Source organism: Carcharodon carcharias, chromosome 20 (assembly GCF_017639515.1).
Source record: "Carcharodon carcharias isolate sCarCar2 chromosome 20, sCarCar2.pri, whole genome shotgun sequence".
Classification (NCBI taxonomy): Eukaryota; Metazoa; Chordata; class Chondrichthyes; order Lamniformes; family Lamnidae; genus Carcharodon; species Carcharodon carcharias.
In genome coordinates, this window is record NC_054486.1 from 19,184,552 (window position 1) to 19,207,256 (window position 22,705).

At 40.0% G+C, this 22,705-nt stretch overlaps 1 protein-coding gene across 6 annotated transcripts in view; it reads right to left on the reverse strand.

The window, feature by feature from the left end:
- The window catches only part of LOC121292522 (polypeptide N-acetylgalactosaminyltransferase 11-like), a 108,557-nt gene extending 86,633 nt beyond the window's left edge, over window positions 1-21,924 (reverse strand). The window contains exons 1-11 of one of the 6 annotated variants that reach the window (XM_041214610.1): window positions 21,045-21,141; window positions 20,238-20,546; window positions 19,463-19,586; window positions 18,716-18,882; window positions 18,301-18,426; window positions 16,610-16,859; window positions 16,252-16,369; window positions 15,736-15,888; window positions 11,276-11,500; window positions 3,021-3,125; window positions 1,116-1,253 (exon numbers count right to left, since the gene is read on the reverse strand). In XM_041214610.1, coding sequence (XP_041070544.1) covers window positions 1,116-1,253; window positions 3,021-3,125; window positions 11,276-11,500; window positions 15,736-15,888; window positions 16,252-16,369; window positions 16,610-16,859; window positions 18,301-18,426; window positions 18,716-18,882; window positions 19,463-19,586; window positions 20,238-20,508 — 1,677 coding nt within the window. In that variant the 5' untranslated portion in view covers window positions 20,509-20,546; window positions 21,045-21,141. Of the gene's footprint in view, window positions 1-1,115; window positions 1,302-3,020; window positions 3,126-11,275; window positions 11,501-15,735; window positions 15,889-16,251; window positions 16,370-16,609; window positions 16,860-18,300; window positions 18,427-18,715; window positions 18,883-19,462; window positions 19,587-20,237; window positions 20,547-21,044; window positions 21,144-21,172; window positions 21,230-21,577; window positions 21,624-21,791 lie in introns of those variants that run through there. The other 5 variants (XM_041214606.1, XM_041214608.1, XM_041214609.1 and 2 more) reach the window with 5 other exon arrangements.
- Between the last annotated feature and the right edge of the window lie 781 nt (window positions 21,925-22,705).

Consider the following 22,705-nt stretch of genomic DNA (forward strand, 5'->3'; position numbering starts at 1 on the left):
GTGTCTGCTAAAGACTGGGTTATCAATGCAATCATCCATGATAAGGTCATGGATGGAAAGACCTTTTTCATAACTGATCAGACATTTGAGAGGAAAATACAGGGAGAGGCACAATTGTTGACCTACTGATAGAGCCTGGAAGACAGTGGTCTGTGGGCACACCTTGGCAAGATTATCATACATGGTTGTAAAAAGGCCAGCAAGAGAGGATTGTAGGCTTCTACTTATAAGAAAACAGTGATGGTTTCTTCATTGGACCCTTCGAAGAGGCAGTAACATAGTAGTTGTGGCCTTAACAAAGAGGAATTCAAGCTGGAATGGCAACAAAAAAGCAGAAGAGTAGTGGAAGATTAGAGTTGGGATTGAAGGGGAAAAAAAAACTTCTTCCAAGTTGTAAATGTACCTCACTACCAACAGCACACGTGCAAAACAATAATGGTTGTTCTGCATAAAGCAATTCAGTATTAACTAAAAGTGAATCATTAACCCTCCAAATTAAATGCATTTCTTTTTAAAAACCAAGGTAGAGAACAGGTAAACTGCTCCCAGGCCTTCCACTCTGGAGATAGCCAGGATAAAATGATCCAGGTAGCAGTCTCCTCTAACTTCTGAATGCATTTAGTCTCTCCCCTTGACAGCTGGACTAATGAGTGAGCCATCCCATGACATGAATCTATGCTCCATCAGTTTATGGCATAATATTGCTTCTTTGACATATTCAATTATTAAAGTATATTTATGTCAGTTGTTTTGTGAAAACATTTAAGAAACTAGTATTCTTTTGCCTTTCTTGATTCTCCAGATGCCTCATCCAAGCAAAGCGTGCAGGGAAGTAGCCTGTTCCCAGAGACTGGTAAGTAAGAACAGCACAGGAGCTTCTCCCATTGATTTCCCTTCACTGGCCTTCAATCAGTGCTTGTTGGCAACAGATCCATAACAAGATAGGAAAGGTCTTGCTATTAATCTGCATGCCAGTATTCAATGGTGGGAATTAAATACACTTTGCCATTGCATAGTTAGTTCAGTTACAGCTCCTGTTGATACACAAGAAACTATTAAGCCAAAGGAAATACTGGTAAAATGTAAAAAGCTTTCTGATCGGGAACTAATCTTACCCCTAGTGTCCACTGTTGTGATCCTCCACCACCGTGGCATTTCATAAGACGAGGCGAGTCTGATAAATGGGTTTCAGACATATCCAAACAAAGCAGGTTGGCCAGAATTAGGTCATGTTCTTCATTGTAAATCCAAACCTGTAAGCACCATCAACAAGGAGTGATGGAAAGCAAAAACACAATCTCCTGTAAAATATTAACCAGAATTTTAACAGCAGCAGATAACAAGGGTACTGAGGATACTGAAAATCTGAAATAAAAAATGGCAGCAAATATGGGAGAGAGAAAAACAGGATTAACGCTTCAGTTTGATGACCCTTCATCAGAACCTCTGAAGCAGAGTTATCAACCTAAAATGTTAACTCATTTCTCTCCATAGATACTGCCAGATGCTGCTGAAGAGGGTTCCAAATACATAGGTGAATTGGCCCTTGAAACCTCACAAGTAGCCCAAGATAAAGCATAGATGGGGGAAAAATTCTAAACAGGTATTGCGTCCAGTTCTGGGCACCACCTAGGAAGGATGGAAGGACATTAGAGGTCTGGACAGAGCAGTACCTCAAAAACTAGGAGTCAATGGAAAGTTGACACTTTTTCCTCCTCCCCTTGGAACTTATTAATTTTTTTTCGCAATCTTTCAAGAGTTGTGTGTTTTGTATGGGGTCAGGAGCTGGGACTGTTTCTGACAGTGGCCTGGGAGGATGCACTGAGGCGAGTCATTTTTAAAAGAACCTATAAACAGTTCCCCCACCCCTTAGCCCTCTCCCAGTTACAACAAACCTTATATTTAACTGTAAAAGAAAATTGGGTTCCATTGACAGATCTGGAGTAGAGCAGGCGGCCAAGATGGTGGTGGATCTAGTAAAGTAGCCCCAGCTGTGTCTGAGAGCGAGAGGGAAGAAGGGAAAGGAAATGAGAGCAGGGAGGGGAGGAAATGAAATGAGCACGCGGAGGGAGGGAGGGAGGGAACCGAAACGAGGGGAGGGAACGAGAGCAGGAGGGAGTGTGGAGGGAGGGAACAAAACGAGAGCAGGAGGGATCACTCTAAGCTCTGCAGTCCTGCCGCATCCAGTCATGAATGGTGGACAACAATTCACTGGAGGAACAAACTGAGCATTCACAGTTTGATAGAATTTCACAGAACTGCACCCCTCCAAGTAAAGAAATTCCTCATTAAAGTCCTAACTGACCAACCTCTTATCCTGAGAAGGATTCTTTTGTCGTCTCGGGTTGGGATGGTGGGAAAGGGAATGGAAATTACAGAACACTGGACAAATCATCACACTCATTGGCAATTGCCTTTAGGTTTTTTGAAGCGGTAGTTTGGGAGATGGGTTGCTATCTGTTAGGAGGGCCCAGACTTTGAAGGCATAAAGGACCAGAAACATAAAAATACATTACAGTTAACTCCGCAATAAATTTGTTCCAACCCATCTCACCTCAACCAATGAGGCTAAGAAGTCACCACCTGTCTAGCTCACTTCTGGGAAGAGAAGCGATGATTTCATGTCTTCTCAAAGGGTGCAATATAAATGCAGTAAAAGTGCAGATCATAGTTTAACACTACTTAAACTCATGGGGTCCACAGCTGAAGCTCTCTGATGGCCAAATGTTTTACCAGATTCAATTCCAAGGCTGTGTTACAAGTTGAATCCACATTCTTGAAGCCAAGGAGGGAAAGAAACTACAGCCCAGGGTTGCTGCTCCTGGTGTTAGATGAAAACAGAATTAGGGTTTGGTTTACAGGTCAATTTTGACCAAAAGGCTTGGGAGACTTTGAACATGGAGACACTTTATTCCAAAGTAACTCAGAATTCAAAAATTCACTAGAACCAAAGGCCAATTTCTCTGCATGTAATGAAAGGACTGGTTTACTGGTGAAATAAATCTCAAAAAACTGCTCACCTGATTTGAATCTGTCCAATCACATTCTTTAACCACCACTATTCCTCCTTTTTGATCAGGATATTTTTGGGCAGCCAGGCATTTGCTTGTCTGTAGATTGTACAGCTGCAGAGATAGAAAACAATAAAAAGATATTGTACCCAAACTTGAGGTTACAGCAAGGAAGAAAAAAAACAATCTAATTTAAACTTTTTGGATTAAAACACGGCCTATATCAAAATAAACACTATAATTCTTAATTAATATATCTACCTAGGAAAGACATTCCACTATTACTGCCCCATTATTTAAAAAGAGTTCGGTGCAGCCTCAGAGATATTCATTACACTGTAACCCCTCCAGTACACTGAAGTGCACAGGACCACGTCGTTTCTGGCTGGTGGAAATTTCTGGATGATGGAATGACGTTAGGATACCCAACCACAAGCATGTGAACCTGAACAAGCTGTAGATATAAATATTTACCTGAAGCATAAAACAGTGATAAAACATTATAAAAATTCTTTAACTTATCCAAATATTTTATCTTCCGTGTTTCCACCCCCAAAGTACTGTACTAAAATGATGCATCGGATTGCTTTGGGTTTGCTCAAAAAAAAATTCCGGACAACTTTTTTTTCCAAACAATAGATTTCCAGACTGCAGACGGTACAGCATATCACATTTTAACAAAAATGTACAATCAATTCAAGTCCAAGTTATGTAATTCTCCCAAACTAACTAGGTAAGTATCAGTACAGTGATCATAGTGCCTTAGGGAAACAAAGCATGAATACATATAGATTTCCCAGCCTCAATTAAGCCAACAATGGGAATGCTTTACTGAACTAATATCAGGAAATAAAATATGAGAACAGCGTGGTGGGAAACTACATGCACTTCATAGTAGTTGTTTGTACCGCAGCCCTGATAGATATCTGGAAACCTGACCTGTCTGTCCAGAAACAGTGAACGGTACAAACAGCAAGAATATTCTAAACCTCGTGATAAAGGCCAGCTAGTCATTCATCTTGAGTGCTTAAATCCAGCAGGGAATAACCATATTTGTTTCTCCTCCTCATTAATTATTCTGACATAACACAAAAAATGTACATGCCAGGCAAAATGCATCTTATGGGGCAAGATGGTAGTATAGTGGTAATGTTGCTGGGCCAGTAATCCAGAGGCCCAGGCTAATGTCACAGGTTCAAATCCCACCATGGTAGCTGGTGGAATTTAAATTGAACTTTAAAAAAAAAATCTGGAATTGAAAGCTAGTCTCAGTAATGGTGATCATGAAACTATCATCAATTGTTGTTAAAACCCACCTGGTTCATTAGTGTCCTTTAGGGAAGGAAATTTGCTGTCCTTACCTGGTCTGGCTTACATGTGACTCTAGACCCACAGCAATGTGGTTGACTCTTAACTCAAGGGCAATTAGGGATGGGTAACAAGTCCTGGCTCTGCCAGTGATGTCCATATCCTATGAATGTAAAATAAAAAAACTCTACATTTAAAAAATTGCTGCGATTTTATTAATGAAGGACCTGATGAGAAGACTCTCTCAAAAATTATTTAAAATGCAGATGGTACCTTATGTCAACATTAATAAACACCTTCAAGGCACAAAGTAAAATAACGTCGTATTTTGGCAATTTACAAGGTCAGAGGCTGAACTAAAGAAGTTTCCTCAAGAGATGGACGTTTGCTCAAGAAACAGGCTCTGACAGGCTCACCGGCAGAAAAAGTTTGGAACAACGGTTGATTAAATGCACCAGAACAAGGGGAAAAAATGTAATAAAACAATCGTGGAAAATTATCTAGTTCTTAGTGCTATGAGAGCCATATTTCACAGCATCTCTGTCTCCAAAAGATTTAAATTCAATTTACAAGCATTGAATTAGGTGATACATGAGCTGGGAGTCCTCATGGATGTATGATTTCTTCTAGGACTCAAACTGACGGCAACTATTAACTTCTCAATCTGGGGCTCTTCCCAACAACAGCATAATTCTGATAGTATACCTTGGCTACTATGCCCATCTCTAGATAGATGTTCACTGAAGCAGTTCTAGAAATTCAGCTGGTTCCTTTCTCTTTCAACAATTCAAACACACAAATGGTATCATGTTCCTTCTGCACATATCATCGAGATCAAATAATACTGGACAAATGGACAATTCGTCTTAATGAGTTTGTCAAAGATCAACCCCAGTTAGTCCCACTCCCTTGCTCTAACCCTATACCCCTGCAGTTTTTTGAGCATTGCTGATGAATAGAGAGACATGTCTGAGCTTTGCATCTTGCATTCATCAGGGGACTCAAGAACACACTAATGTAAGGGGAAGACAACAATTTATACTGTATGCGAAGAGAGTGTTGATTGGTTGGCAAGTGCTGTTGCCATGGAGAATGCACCACTGATGGTGACCGACAGTTAACGGCCAAGCATCATCTGAAATTTAAACCAGGCGGCTTGACCCCAATTAGTCAAGCCTTTGTCAGCGAATGGATGTCACTTATTTTGTTTAGCTTAAACAGGTGCAGTGTACGTACATGTTCTTTCTGCCTGCAAAGAACAGGGTGCTGTGCATTAATTTATGTAGCTTCCAACATGCAAATGCGCCATACCACCAGCTCGACTGATAATCTTAAAATTGGTTGTCAGCGCAATTCTTAGCACATTGAAGATTATTCAGCAAAATGTTGTCCAATCGTAGAATCACATCTAATGTTGGACACAGTGTTTAGAGTTTTGCAAGCATGGGATGGTTGGGTACGGTCTGTACCCTGCCTATTGCGTTCAGTGCTGGGACATTCTGTTTGATATGATCCGGCAGTCTTTGGGACATACAACCTACACAACTAGCATCACACTGACACAAATTCATATACCACATTACTCATTTGTGTGATAGACAGAACATCTTTTTGGCTCGACGGCAGCATCCTGTTAGTGGCAAATACTACTCGTGTTGCTACTGCAAAGTAGCAGTGTTGAATAGTTAGCTTCCCCTGTTGCTCAAATGTTTGAAATACCTTCCAGGGTAATCTGAGGTAGACTAGACACTTTTCGGGGTCAAAACTGATGGTCTTAGGTCTGTTCGTGAGCTTGCATGATACACAGCGCAAAATGATCTGATCAGGGTAGCCATTATCCCACAAGATGCCTTTGATGCACCCTTTTTCAGCATCAAGCTTGCATGGTGATCAAATGGCTTGGCCCTATTTATAAGGTTGTTGATAAGACCAATCTTATAGCACGTGGAACTGTAAAAATCCCAATGTGTATATTGGTCAGTGAAGTTATGCTTGCAGTAGACAGTGATAGTGAACCCCCAGCAGACTTCTCAACTAGTACATCAAGGAAGGGGAGTCCATTTGACTGCTCCATTTCAAAAGGTGAATTTGAGCGCAGGATGGAGCCCATTAAGACATGTAAGGAAAGTATTATATGCAGCTGCAGATCTAAATAAAGCGAACGTATCATCCACATATTGGAAAAATGTGAGGGGTAGGAGGTTAGGTGTCATTCCATTGAAGATACGTTTCTCATGGAACCCAACAAAGATGTTTGCGAGAGCTGGGCCTCAATCCTCAACGTGCTAAGAATTACGCTGATGAATTTAAGATCGTCAGTCGGGCTCACTGTGGCTCATTTGAGTGTACTGGAAGCTACATATAATACACAGGGCCTTGTTCTTTACGGAAGGAACATGTACACACATTGCACCTATTTCAGCTAAACAAAATAAGTGATAGCCTTTCGCTGATTCATGCCTTAGGGCAATGCCTTGACCAATCAGCGTGAAGCCGTCTGGTTTAAATTTCAAACAATGCTTGGCAGTTAACTGTCAGTCACCATCAGTGGTGCATCCTCCATGGCATGAGCACTTGTCAACCAATCAGTGCTCTCTTCACATATAGTATGGATTGTCTTCCCCTATATTGGTATTCTTGCAAGTGTCCTGATGAGTGAGAGACGAAGAGCTTAGTCTTTCTTTCAGCAACACTCAAGTTTTTTTTCTTCCTCAAATATTTATACGAATTCTCTTCTGAAAGCTATTGAATCTGCTCGCACCACCTTATCATTACATAAACTAGACTTCCACATGTCACTTCTTTTACCAATCATTTTAAAATTGGTGTCCTCTGGTCACCCTATTCACCATTCCACCAGCCTAACCTTGTCCTCTTGGAGCCTACTGCTATCTTCTTCAATGTTTACTAAATTTCCAAGTTTTGTGTGATCTGCAAATTTTAAAATTGTGCCTCACACTGCCAAGGCCTAGTCATTAATGTATATGAAAAGCAGCAGGGTCCTAGTACTGAATCCTGGGCAAATACACACGGGCTAGAATGGATTTCATTTTGATTTGAGTTTGGTATGTATTTGTTTTAATGGTTAGCTTCAGTATACACAAGCCATTAATTGTATGGGTTACTGTGGCTTGTAACTGATTGAAAGCACTACAGGTATTAACAAGCAGATGGTCCTATCAGATGTCTTCAGCCATCAATATTTGTTTTCAGTCAAAGTGGATTACCTCCACCCCTCTTCACCACTATAGTTGCTTAAAAGCTTCAACAGAACAGGAAGTTAGCAATACAAGGTCAGTCACTTGGTTTTTCCTGCTACAGATGCTGCCTGATCTGCTGCATATTTCCAACATTTCCTGTTTTTATTTAGGTGGAATACTTTTTTGGGGGGTCGGGGGGCTAGTGTGGATAGAGGGGGGAAGGGAAAGTGTCAAAAAAAAAAAGCTATGCACACCCATGCATAGATCGATATAAGCTTAAGTCAGTCCAAGCTGGATAAAAACACTGCCTACAGAATGTAAGAATAAACACATATGGCTTGTAATCTAAAGTGGTGAACTAGTTAACTTGAGTAAAGGCAGAAGACATGTTGGTTTATTCTACCTAGAATTGCAGTTGGAACAGGTAGTTTAGTAGGAAATTTGGCTTCATTTGTGTACTTTTCAATCCATCTTCCACCGAGAGAGAATTGAATCTATCCACTGCCACTACAATTACCTAAAGAAGATTGGCTATTGTTACAAGAGATTAGGCAACCTCAAAATGAATGTGTTCAGCCCCAGTTTCCACCATGCACTGGTCACACTGACAGCTTTTAATTTATGATACACAATGTACTTTATTGTTTAACATTTAAATGTTTAGTAGGTATGTCACTGTTTTTAAGCTGTGAGATTCTTTCATGGATTGTGTACATTTACCACTTTTACAGCTATAAAATCAATCACTATACTGTAGCTGATGTGGAAGGACAAAATTGTCAAAGTCCCAGCAAAGAAAAAAGGACAGGCAAGATTCCAATGTGTCCATTTGGGGTGGGGGGGGGGGGGGGGGGGGGGGGGGGGGGGGGGGGGGGGCGACGGACGGAATAGTTCACATCCATAATCTGCAGTATTTTACACTGAAAATACAAGGTACCAAGTGCCTGTCCCTGAACACAAACACCCAACTCTACCTGTCAACCCTTCTTTGTAATAACCAATTTAAGGATCATGCAGTGGTGCTCACTGAGCTGCCTGCAATATTGATCTCCTCAGAAATAGTCAACATCCATTAGTTAATGAGCATTCTGCTGCTGACAACTTTGGATATTAGCATCCATCAATTACAAAGGAACTGGAAAATATATTTAACTTCTCCACTGCAGATATGATCCTGTTTATCATAGGTAATTGATATTAGATCCTAGCATGCATCTAACAATTCATTACATCCTAGCACTGAACAGTAGCATTACATCTATCCTCTCCCAATGTGCATCTGCAGCATGCATTCATCTTATTCATAAGGTCTATGAAGCCAGTACTTCCAATGCAGAACAGAAGTGATATTTCTCCTGTTAGATGAACATTCATGAGGTAGCATTCAAACACAGTGCAGAACAAACAAAAATACTGGAAACACAACAGCTCAGGCAGCATTTGTAGAGAGAAACAGAATTAATGTTTTCGGCCAATGAAGCTTCATCAGAATATTTTGCTGCAAAAAGGTCATAGACCTAAAATGTGACTTTGTTGCCTCTTTCCACAAACGCTGTCTGACCTGCTGAGTATTTCCAGTATTTTCTGTAGAAAACAGTTTAATGACAGGAGGCTCACCAACACACTAACAAAATTTATCAATACCATATAAAAATACTCACTAAAGTGGAACACCAAATTTACCAGCACCGTCTCCCACACTGGTTTTTGCAACACATGTTCCTTTTTTTGGTACCAAAAAAATGAATGAGATTTTAAGTGTTTTAGATTCAACTCCTATGGTTTTGCTGGTTTGGACAATTTCTTCCTTTTATTGAAACATTTTTTCAATATGAACTGAAACTTTCTTCATTTAGTAAAATATATATATTTTTCTTAATTAGTTCTGGTGACAAAATTACTGCTCCATTACATCAGAGGATTCAATGTCCCAATTCCTGTTTGTGGAGGTGAACAATAATGATTATTGCAAAACAAAAATAAAAATACCTGGAAAATCTCAGCAGATCTGGCAGCATCTGCTGAGAGGAACACAGTTAACATTGAGTCCATATGACTCTTCAACAGAACCGGTCGTTACGGACTCGAAATGTTAACTGTGTTCCTCTCCGCTGATGCTGCCAGACCTGCTGAATTTTTCCAGGTATTTTTATTTTTGTTTTGGATTTCCAGCATCTGCAGTTTTTTGCTTTTATCTTAATGAGTATTGCAGGTTGCTGCTGACTGGTGCTTTTACTTAAACAGCATGAATTGAAAGCTAAAGGAACTGAAAAGGTGTGAAAATTAGGCCAACAATACCTCAATTGTCAATAGGTTTAGAGAGCTTGTTTTAGCCTGAAGAATGGACAAAGCAAGCTAAAGAAAGCAACACCATTTTATGAGCCCAAAATGAACAAAGTGGTGTTTTATTTCTAACTTTTTCTTCCCCCAAACTTTGGTTAATAGTCCAAACATGCTACTTCTGGGTAAAATATAGAGGTAAGAGGGAATAAGCATGTAATCTTAAAGGACTGAATTTTTTTTGTAGAACAATATTGCATCCAACCATACAGGAAGATAAATGCTAGACTTAGCACTAAACTCAGCCTGAAATATCATTACCGACCACTTCACACAGGCAAAACAAAAAAATTACAAAAAAAAATAGAAAAAGAAAAAATATTCATTTGATTGAATATAATAATTGTACAAGAAGGTTTTGGTTTTGAATTTAGTTACATACACGAATGTGTAAACAAATCAGTTGCAACTACATTTCAAACCTTAGAATTTTTAAACACCTGTAGGTCACTATGAAGAGTTAGTTACCATGGAAATTGTACCTAGGTCTAAAATCGGCAACTAGGAGGTAAAATACCTTCTGAGAGGCATCAATCTCTGTTGAAGATGGATTCTCTCAGTCAACCTGAATGGAAGTATATTTTAAAAAGTTTGTTTAATAGATTTGCAACAAAGAAAAACAAATAGATCTGGAGAAAAGGTGAAAAAGCTCCTCCCAATATTCCTCAAAAAGACTTCCCATTTAGCAGATTTATATTCAGATAGAACTAGCAATGTTTCAGAGTTGACTCAATAATTGTCACCCTTCCAGTAGATTCACATCCATAAAAAAACTAACGAGGCTTTGGCTTCATTTGTTTTAGTGCACCATTCTTCCCAGTAGACTTCATAATCCAAGCAATTCCTTTTCAATTGAAGCAAGACTTTCCATGAAGTGCACAGTTGAATTTATTATTTTTTTTTAAAAACTGCACTGAAAGGAGGATATTTTGGTAGCTAACACACCATATTTAGATGAAACCAAATTTGGTACCAATTTAAATAAAATTGCAAGCCTCCATTTAGGAGATACAAATGTGCAAATCTAATATTGGACAAGCCAAAAAAAAAAAATGCACAGGAAAAAAAGTGCTTTTCCACTCTCACCATTTTGGTTTTTTTGTTTAAATCTATTTTGCCCATTTTAAATCCTGAACAGCACTTGCAATACTAAAACGTTAAAGCAGTTCATGAAGATATTTTTCACACAAGATTAATTTCTTCCCTGTATTTATTTTTCCTCAGGTTAAGCATTGAGCAAACATCAAACAAAAAAAACCGAATATCCTGGATATCTCCTCCCCTCTTTCCCCAGTTCCATTGCATTCTGCAGAAAAAAACATTGTACTGTATTAAGGTTGCAGGGAGCAGAAAAAAGGGAGTCTCTGAAAATTCAAAATCTTATATACAACTTTGTGCAGGTCTGTTGAATCTTACCCTTCCTTGCTGCAGTATTTTAGATCGTTTTGGACTTTTGTTAATAAATAGTGGTTGTTGTATTTTAGCTTTTTCATTTGGTCCATTAACATTCATCTCTGGGTAAACATTGTCCAGATACCACTTGAAAGATGTACAGTTCAGCTTCTTTCTCAGGTTCAAACGCTCAGTAATGTCACCATAACTTTGTTTCCTCAGATCAGGTCTTAAAGATAAGTATTGTTCCTAAGAGTCAAAAGAATTTCTAGATTTTAGAATTGAGCAAAAAAATAGTAAAAACAAGTCCAAATTAGGTGCTTTTATCCAGACTGACCTTTTTCATTTTACACCCTCCCCAAAATTTACTAACAGTAGCTACACAATGGAATTCATTTACTTGAGATTAGAGTTTGCCATAGGAATTAATATTTCTGTAGTGCTTTATTTCTATGTTTCTATTTGTTTATGACTTAAGACAAAACTCTTGAGCCTCAGCTTCAGAATTACTTTCATAAAATTAGGAAACTGAAATCTTCTGGTTTCCTTCAATTCTAAAGGTTCTTGTTCACATCACAACACCAACTTTCTTACCATATGCTACAATTATTCACATTGAATACTACATAGTTTTTATTTTAAAAATCAGTTGCTCCCAAAGATAACAATAATACAAGCATTCAATGACATCACATACAAAGTCAAGGAAACTTTACAAGTGTAGGAATTCCAGTTGAGAAGTTGTCTCCTGTGGAAAAAGCTGGGCCATAACAGCAAACATTAAGTGTGAAGTAACAAGATTCTGCTTAAAAGTTAATCTTCAGTAAAATACCTTAACCGAAGTCAAAATATGAACTCCAGCTCTACAAAACCAAGTTAATGGAAAGCTCTAAAACAAAAACAGAATTACCTGGAAAAACTCAGCAGGTCTGGCAGCATCGGCAGAGAAGAAAAGAGTTGACGTTTAGAGTCCTCATGACCCTTCGACAGAACTTCGACTGTCGAAGTTCTGTCGAAGGGTCATGAGGACTCGAAACGTCAACTCCTCTCTTCTCCGCCGATGCTGCCAGACCTGCTGAGTTTTTCCAGGTATTTCTGTTTTTGTTTTGGATTTCCAGCATCCGCCGTTTTTTTGTTTTTATAATGGAAAGCTCTAGCTGGGATAAGAAGAAAAAAAAATCACTGCCTCAATCATTTGGACTAGGAAGCAGCCAAGCTTGATCCTAGCTAGTGACACAAACTAATCTCACCTGTGACATCAGTAAGGCTGGAACAAGTTATCCAATATTGGTTGGTTATGAAGAAGCCATAGAAGTTCCTGCTTTTAAAATTACTATACAATGATTCCTGCTAGAAATGCATGTTGGGTATGTGTCAGGTCAGCTAGACTGGACCTATAGTGTAATCTATAGCCTCAGACATAGAAGACTTGTACAAGTTAATGGGATGATTGTTATTCATGGGAGTCAGTCAAGTAAAGCAGAGACATATTTGATAGGGGCTCAAAGATAAGATGCAAGTTAAAAAGAGCTACAGCCACAAAATGCACATACCGGCAATTTGAAATTTGCTGTTTAAGTGAAGTCTACTAACATGCAAATTTTATTCCATCAACACATTCAAATTTCCAATTAGCAGATGCTGATAAACTAGTTATGGTGGTGTGGTGAATCAAACCAACATAGCCATTGTTAGCTCAGATTATGGGTGACAGGTTTTAAGAGAGAGAGGTATTCTATCAATTTGTCCCATAATTCTAAATGCAAGCAAGCGATACCTTGTACACTGAGCAAAGCTCAGTCACATGTGGTTGTTTGGTTAAATATTAGTACTGCTGGTAAGAAGCAGCCTGGGAGCAGACGCTTCCTGTAGAATTTCTCATCTTATAGGATCATAAAATCTTGTCCAGACATCATAAATAGGGCATGTGATGGAAGTAGAGCAACAGCCTGTGTCAAACAGAACATTTGTTTTATCTTTTTAAAAAATATACATAACTTTAGATAGAAAGGGTAGAGTAAATTACAGATTGAAGGTACTGCTAATCTGAAACCAGAGATTTCTGTCTTGAGATGTATATAAATTGACCAGTAGATCAAATAGGAAAGCTTAAAGTGCTACTCTAGCTGAAGTGCAAAATGATTGCGTTGTTTTAGGTCTCAGCAAATCAAAACATTTCGGCTGAGTGTATTTTCTAAAAGCATCTTCAGTTATGTGTCTTAAATGCTGGAAATTTGAATGAACCATATGTTTTTCCCCTGTAATCTTTAATTCCCTGCTTCACCATACCTATTAAAACAGATACAAGGGATTCCATGGTCTATTGTTTGCAGACTTATCCTGGGACAATGAATACATCATGCAGGTCAAGTAGTTTATTATAGTCTTTCATCCATCCTCATTGAGTGTCGGCCACATGTATAATCTTTCTCCATTGCACGTACTACCTGTCCCATAGAGGTGCCAGTCCATGTTCTGATATTATCCATCCATGACATCTTGGGTCTTCCTTTTACTACTAAGTTTACTCTTGCTAAACTTTTACTTCCCTTACCATAATGTAACTAAATCCAAAATGTTAGATTATGCTCGTGAAAATGTTATTTAACACCTTTTGATATGTGTGTGAAACTGGGGAACAATTCTAGTGTCTGATGTGTAATTCACTGTTAGGAGATAATTCTATAACACCACCCTTCATGATATGTAAAATGCAAATGTGTTACAATCATGAGAATTAAAAGACTGTTGTTTTGGGACTCTCTTTAATTTAAGGTAAAATGGAAGGGCATCACGTGCTGAAGTCTGCCTGACAGGAAGCTTGGGTGATCCGATTGAGAGATTAAAGAGACCCAGATTGTTTTACTGGGAAGGTGGTGCAAGGTTTAGACTTGCAAACAGCTGCAGCCTGTGTGCTAACAGTGGATAGACTGAGTCTCCAAAGTCCCAGAAGTGCTGAGAATGTCAGGTTGTAAACAATTCTGTTTTAAAACTATCCATTTACTACCAAGATAAGGGTTGGGCACTCAAGGATTGCTAATTAGCATATCTAAAAGAAGAGCTGGACGCAAGGCCCATGTGATTCACACTGTTAGAGATGAACTCTGAAATTTCCAAAGTGTCCCTGAAAACTCTCAGACAAGGCTAGCCTGCCAGTAATCTAGAGAGGGAATCGCTATAGGCAGAAATGTAGGTAGGAGCTCACACTCCTGATTGAAAAGACCAAATTCATAGAGTTGAAAAACGAGACTGGAAGATTTGCTGAGCTTGCGCTATAAGAAAAGTGGTGGGATTGGGTAGGTGGGTGAGCGAGAGCAATGGATGGAAGAGCCAAGAATCATCCTGGATTGGTGCTAGGAGAATTGAATGTCGATTTTTCAAAAAAGAGCACAGTAAGGTATGTGGTTTTTTTTGGTTGTGCTAAAAAAAGGAATGTTCCGTTTGTGCTTTAAAGTACAAGGTGTTTAGTCAATAGTGCTTTGTCTTTTGTTACAGCAGTGGTCTTAAAAAGATGAAAGAGTCATGTCATCCTTCATCTATTAACTGGAAGTTTGAATTTCTTTGAAAAAGTTATTGGTCTCTATGGAGATCGTAACAAATGGAAACTCAGTCTCTGCATATTCACAAAATCTTTTTACTGCAGACAAATTTAAAACTGGGAAAGAACCCAAAAAATGGAAAGCGAGCAAGTTTATAATCTACTGCCTTCGTGTATTATATTAGCAATATGGAAAAACACACAAACTTCCAGTTCAAAGATGTAATAAATGGATTCATTGGGTCAGTAAATCCATTTAATAAATACATTTGATTGGTCAGCAGGCTGACCAATGTTTCAAAAGAAAAAGGGGCACTGGAGAATTAACAGACAGCACAGAATAAAGTCAACTTGGCAGTTGTCTTCACTCCTTCACATCATTATGTTGAGACTGCAAGAATCTAACCTTGACTTATTCCACTCAAAGTGCCGGTCAGTGACATCATACATAGGAACACAGTCAGCTCACATGCAAATACTAATGACTCTACTTCAGGAGCCACCAGTTTGTGTGTTAGTCTGCCCGTCCATCATCTAGTGAAAGCATCACGATCTTCTCCAGCTCATCATTGTGGTGTTCCAATCTTAGCCTCTGCCACACCTAAACTCAATTTCAACGTCTTCTTTGGTGACATCCCATCGATCATAAATTCTAGCCTGTCCAAAATGCTGCCGGACACTTATCTTGCACCAAGTCCTTGTTTGTCACCTATACCACACCACCCCCCCCCCACCCCCAAAACATATTAAATTGAAATTCCTTGTTCTTAAGCTTTAACCCTTCATGGCTACCCAGCAATCTCCTTTAATACTATATTGCCTCTCCACAAACACACCGTTACTGATTCCCTACCCACCACTAGAACAGACCATGTTCTAGCATTCTACACCTGAACAATTTCTCCATTCCTCAAAAACATTCAACTCACCCTTTGTAAATGCATACCTTATATTCATCCATCCATACATGAGAAAGACGCAGAGAGTTGTATGCCATGGTATCCACTCCTCCTGGTGAGCCATACGGCCTCCATTTCCGGAAAATATGCCCAACACGGGAACATGGAACTATTTTCAGCTGCCCACCGCACATCCAAATCTGACCCAAACAATAAATGTTATTGTATAGAGGGGAAAGGTATTCTAACACTGAGCTTTTTAATACCAGATATTTGGAGAAGCTATACATTTTCTCAAGCAGTTTGCGTGCAAGTTACTACCAGATAAAGTAATCACTGAGTATTTATTCAATCAACACTAATTTATAAAAATTACAGTGTACGATTAATCCACAAGTGCTTACTGATCTGACCAACAAGCAAATAAAAAAGGGGCAGAAACCCACGTAGAATAGAGATATGATTTTATACAAGTCACAGGTATAAATCACAACACAATATTTAAGAATCTGTTTGTGTAATAAAAACAATTTAGATATGAGGTGGGTAGTGAGGAAAATTACCCTAAAGGAAATTTCCAGGTTTTCCCCTCCCCAGATATCCATGCCACTGTCATACTGCCCAAGTTTATTGAAGTAATCCCGGTTCATTGCGAACAGTCCTCCTGCCATTGTAGGCGATCTAAGTGAGGGAACACAAAGAACATTCAAGCTAATCCACATTGAATCAAAATTAAACTGCAACAATCCAAAGTTTTAAATCTGCACAAAGTATTTTCTAGTTTGAGGCCTATCCAGCAGTGAAGTTAATTTTGTAGTTTGTCATCTGGTAATCTAAATACTCCTATTACAACAGTTTCTCATTTCTTTCAACCCACTCTCCCACACAAAAAAATTGAATAAAAAATAATAGGATTGGTACTTGAATGGTTCAGTTGCTCCTTCTGGTCCATTCAGCAGCGAGACTGGCACAGGATCCCACTTGAAGTGCAGGCCCCAATTAAACCCTCCCTTCACTATTGGAGAAGAGCTGTAGATTAGTGTGTCAGCATTGATGATATCAATTAGTGGGCAGACTACAGTGCTGTGATCCTCCTTAATTGGAGTCAGGAGAGGCTGCAGCCACATCTCATTTACTTCACAGTGACTATCAATGAACACCAGCACATCACCTGCAAAATATAATGAATAGTTACATCAAAATGGAAATTCAACAAAGGCAAATTCAGGACAACACTTCAAGTGAAACCATGAAGAGTGGAGCAGGTTCAAACTATGGCAAATATAGGATGGATGTGTGGAAAGTTATTCCCACAACCAGTGATTAGTCTATTAGGTGAATTTTTGGTGTACAATATTACAGACAAAAGAAAATCATGGACTTACTGAAGAAACTGCTGAATGTTTTGATGTGAAGTTGGGTCTTTTTTTTTTTTACAGGGACCTAAATTAGTCCCTGTAAAAGCTGATGCAAGTGCTGGAGAAATCAACCCAAGTTTTCAACTGACAGTTCCCAAAGGAACCATCAGCATAGGCTCCACTGGAATCCATTCAGGTGCACTGCAACTTCTGGATTGGAGTGCAAGCGGGCTCCCAGGAAGTTGCAGTGTCATTGCATCTCAATTGCAGCAAACTTCTGTTTGCTGCTATTGGGATTGCAAGATTTCAACCAATATTAATGACACCATCTGGTTTCACAGCTGATGTACAATGGGAATAGATGGAGAGAGTGACTGAGGTTCCATAAGAAGTCATCAGAAAATATCTATTTTAGGTAAACTAGATTACTTTTCTGTATCTTGGAATACACACAGGTTGCCAGGAGGGGTGGTTGAGTTCAGGATACTGATCTCATTTAATAAACAGCCAGTTTCTATAATTGTAGGTTAGGGAAGTGCTTCTATGCAGAAGGTGGAAGGAGCTATCTTAAAATGAGCAGAATGATCTTTTCTTTCTTGGATGGTATGATTCAAGGCCCCTCATCCAAATCTCAATTTTTAAATCACAGGAGGCCATTCACCCCATATGTCTGCACTAGCTCTCTGAACAAGCATTTCACCTAGTGCCATTCTCCTGCCTTCTCCCCATACTGCTCCTGCACATAAAAGCAATCTAATTCCCTCTTAAATATCTCGATTGAACCTTCCTCCACCACATTTGCAGGCAGTGCATTCCAAGACCCTAACCACTTGCTGTGTGAAAAAAAGTTCTCATATCCTTAGTGCTTTTACCAATTACCTTAAATTTGTGCCCTCTGGTTCTCGATCCTTCCACAAATGGGAACCTCTAAACAAGCTTATTTCTACCAACTGCATAATATTAGTGTGGTTTATAAGATAAAAACTTTTGGATTGTATAACCTAAGCAAAATAAAAAAGAAACAACCAAATTAAAAAGCCAAAAGAAAAATGGTCATGAATTCTAAACAAAAGATTGTCTGACTAACTATCAATGTGTTAAAAGGGTCACCCAAAACAAAAAACGGTTATTTCCAAGTTCTACAAAGCTCCACATCCCCCTTCTCCAGTTTGACCAAGAACAAAAAACCCATCACTTAGAATATAAAACATGTGCCAAACTAAAGCTAAAGAAAGATGGAGCCGAAGCTGGTACCTGTTGCATGAGATGATCCAACCATTCTGCCACGTATTAAACCTTCTCGCATTACATTCCTTATTAGTTTCACTTTTTTAAGTTGGTTGTTGTCAATGTACTTCTCCAGCTCATCTTTCAACTCAACTGAAAATGGAAACAAAGTATCAGTTTGGGAAGGGGGGGGGGTGTTAAAAAGGAGGGGAAAAATCATCTAGCTACAAGTACCATTTTCACCGGCTGGGAGGGGTTTCAGTAACTAAACATTTAACGTGGATTTTACAAGACCGGGGTAGGATGTATAAAATCAACGTCATGCTGACTATCATTTATTTTGATGTTTTGATAGTACCCAGCAAGGGACAAAATAAAAGATCATATCTTTACAAAAGAAGGGATATAAGCAAAAGATGGGGAAAAATGAACATTTACTCACTGAAGTCACTTCTATCATCCACTAGGATAATTTCATGCAATAGGTATGCAGGAGTGCGATCCAGGATGCTGTGAACTGTCCGAAGCAATGCCGATAATGCTTCATTATAAAAGCAGATAATGACGCTAGCTGATGGTAAAGCGACAGGGTAGCTCTTTTCTTTACATCTATGAAAAAACAGCTTATAATCAAACCATAACATCTTTCCCAGTATTCACTTCAATGTTTTGTTACAAAAAAAAAACACTACTAGTTTTATTCAAGTTCCAATTTTCCAATGTAAATGCAATCATGCATCAACATAGAAACCCCTGGACATTTCTGTATCGGTAAAATAGCAAATTAAACTTAAGTGCATCTGTACAGTTTTAATTTTGCAAAAGATGTCTAATCTGCAAAGAATTCAAGGGAAATCAAAAGACTTTATAAAAACCAGTCACTCAGCTAAATCTCCCACTCCCCAATCACTGGTCCTGTGAAGATTCCTCACAACTAAGCTAACAGCAGCAACTTCAACTTTCAGCAGGTGACCTGCCTCCTTAACCTCACTAAAATGAGTGAGTCAGCAACCGAGCACAACAATAGGGCAAGATGACTTCACCCTCCCTCCAGGATATACAGAGCATCTGATTTTTAATATTTAATTTCTCTAACAAATCAGTATTTTAAAAATATGCTCTCTTGCACCAAGCTCAACTCAATGCAGGGTTTACTTTAGGCATTTCATTAAAAAAATGCAGAACTTGCTTTGGGTCTCTGGTATCAGGAATATTCCGATGGTAACCCAAGCGATTACTGATGAGCACGTTGAAAGCATGTTTCTGGTATCCCGTATCCCGAACTTCCTGATCAGCTTCATTGAAAATCCTTCCTGAAAAGAAAGGTTTGAATTTACTAGTGTTGCTAAAATCCAGAGAAAATATCACATTGCATTTCATACCTAGCATATTTAAAGACTGAACTCAGATATAATCCGATGTGAATATTGCAATTTGCTCCTGTTCTTAAAATAAATGGGCATCATTATAAAGCTTAACTCACCAGGAAACAGTTAAAGGACACCAACATTCAACCTTAAAGCATACATCCTGACCATCACAAACTTCTTGCCACCACACACTGCTACTGCACGCAGGCCATTGCTTTTCATTGCTTCAGGAAGTCACTATACATCCAAGCTGATACCAAAGATCATTTGCACATTCCAAAAGGATCAGCCTCTGAGCATGTCCAATGCTAAAATTAGTTGAATTAGGTTTGTTCCACGACCTACAATAGCTTCCCTCCACCAGTGGTTCCCATTGTCCATGAAAATTACTTCAAGTATGAGAAATGGGCTCATTTACACAATTCTCTTTACTTTGCATGAAACGTCCATGCATTTAATATAAACAATATGAGCTTACGCTTAAGACAATAAAACAAAACTGGGATTTGACAGAATGGTCCGTTATTGGATTAGATTGTAGAAATGAAGATCGTTCACTATTCAAAGAATTCGAAGCAAGAAAAGGTCACTCACCAAGTTCAGGAGACAATTCAATTTTCTTTAATTCTTTATTAATGGGTTTCACAAACTGAACACCAGGTTTCTGAAATTCAGGAAACCATTTAGGACTATGTGTTATTGGAGGCTGGAATTTCTGCACAACTCCTGGATTCCCCTGGAAGGGCACATTACTGAAGGTATATTTTTCCCAATTTAAATTGAAGTAGATGAAAAGGAGAAATGTCCAAATCAATGAAGAAAAAAGGCATCCATAGCAGAAATAGTGGAACCTGATACTACCCATGATACTCCTAGCATTGTCAGAGGCCCATTCTTGTCACTCTGAAACAGGGGGAAAAAAATTGGTCACTCAAATTAGTCAGCACTGTCACATCCACAGATAAATATGCAATAAGCTACAGTAATATATCCAAAATCTTCATGTAAACAAAAATAAAAAACTATCAGCAGAGGAGCTTTTGTTGATCAAGCAATGGGATTGGAGGAGCTAGGATTGTTATCCCCAGGGCAAAGAAACTTAACAGGAGATGCAACAGGTGTTCAAAATGTAAGTGTCTTGCTGGAGAAAAGAAAGAGTTTCTCATAGCAGAAGGGTCAGTAACTAGAGGACAAATATTTAATGTAATGGGGGGGGGGGTTGCAAACAGATGAGGGGGGAAAATATGCCTCCCCCACCCCCAGCAAATTTGAATGCACTGCAAAAGATAACACCTTGAAGGGGAAAAATTGCAGGATTGTGGGGAAGGTCTCTATGACTATGCATTTACGAAATTCCTTCTCAAACTGCACCATTTCCTACCAGCCAAAAAGATGACATACATCTAACTTGTTAATGCTGTACCAGAGCAAATAATCATACACTAATTATACTCAAAAATTCAAGTCTCCTAAATACAATGCACTAAGTTATTCTTGAACCAGCAGGACTACATCAGCATGATATTTACTTAATTCCCTAAACCTTGCAGGCCTGTTTAAACACAGCTGATGACAGCACTGTAAAGTCCGCCCACCCACAAATGAAAACATGGATGAGAGAGGAAAAGGGGGCGGCTAGAAAGAGAAGGAAGACTGACAGACCGAAAGCCCACTTTGTAATACATTGAAAGCATGTTCAAAATTCTACACGGGGAACGAAAAAAATTGACTGGCAAGAGCCAACACAAAACTCAGCAGCAATGAGGGGAAAGTTGACAGCTGAAGTTAAAGAGATCTTTGGGGGGTGGGGAAAGAAAGAACGTGCAATATTAATCAGCCATGACTGGGCGTTCTGCCAACATACGCTCAAATTGGGTAATCGTTAGGAGGAGGAGGAGGAGGAGGAGGAGGAGCAACAGCAACAGCTTATTTACCCTACAGAGCCGCCCAGCACCCACTGGCTCTCCAGCCGTCCGCGCTCCGCCTTTTATACTGACCGGGGAACGAGGCGCTGCGCAGGCGCGGGCCCCCAACGGCATCCGCTCGCGCCGCCTGCCTGCCTGCCGCCCGCGCGACGCCATTCACTTGCATGCTGCAGAATTCCAGCAGGCAAAGCTCCCTCTGACAATCAATGCTCCCCGAGCTCACCTCAGTTAACGGGGCCGGATCCGCCGACCGCAGCAAATAAATCGTTCGGTTGGGTGATTTTCTTTTCCCGCTCCTGTGGCACTGTTTGCGGGAGACAGCTGTCAATAAACCGGTGCATTCTGGGTGGGCGGGGCGAGCGGTCGATGATAGACATTCGCTTGGGGCGGGCATAAACTAGATGATAGACAGTGGAGGCGAGGGATCTCGGCGATTGACAGTCGCCTGGGGCGGGGCGAAAGCTCGTTGTTTGACTGTCGGCTGGGGCGGGGCGAAAGCTCGGTGATTGACAGTCGCCTGGGGCGGGGCGAAAGCTCGTTGTTTGACTGTCGGCTGGGGCGGGCGAAAGCTCGGTGATTGACAGTCGCCTGGGGCGGGGCGAAAGCTCGGTGATTGACAGTCGCCTGGGGCGGGGCGAAAGATCGGTGATTGACAGCAGCATGTCACCCATTAATTGGGGCCCCAGAGCAACGCTGCAAACACAGATCTGGCAACCAGTCGCTTCTGCTGATTCAAAACTACGCCCTAGGTAGGATTTTTAGTTCGGCGGGCCCGGGAGCAGCCAAGCTTTCCTTGCCCAGTGCTGCTGGCTCAGGGGCGGGGGCGGGAGGAGGGCTTGCGCTCACTGAAATCCCCTGAAGGCACAGAGCTGCTCCATCATTTTCACGTGGTCCATTGCTGACACTTCCCTTCCCTTCCTTGACTTCTCTGTCTCAATTTCTGGTGACAGACTGTCCACCAATATCCATTACAAGCCTACCGACTCCCACAGTTACCTCGACTACAGCTCCTCACACCCCGCTTCCTGTAAGGACTCCATCCCATTCTCTCAGTTCCTTCGCCTCCGTCGCATCTGTTCCGATGATGCTACATTCAAAAACAGTTCCTCTGACATGTCCTCCTTCTTCCTTAACCGA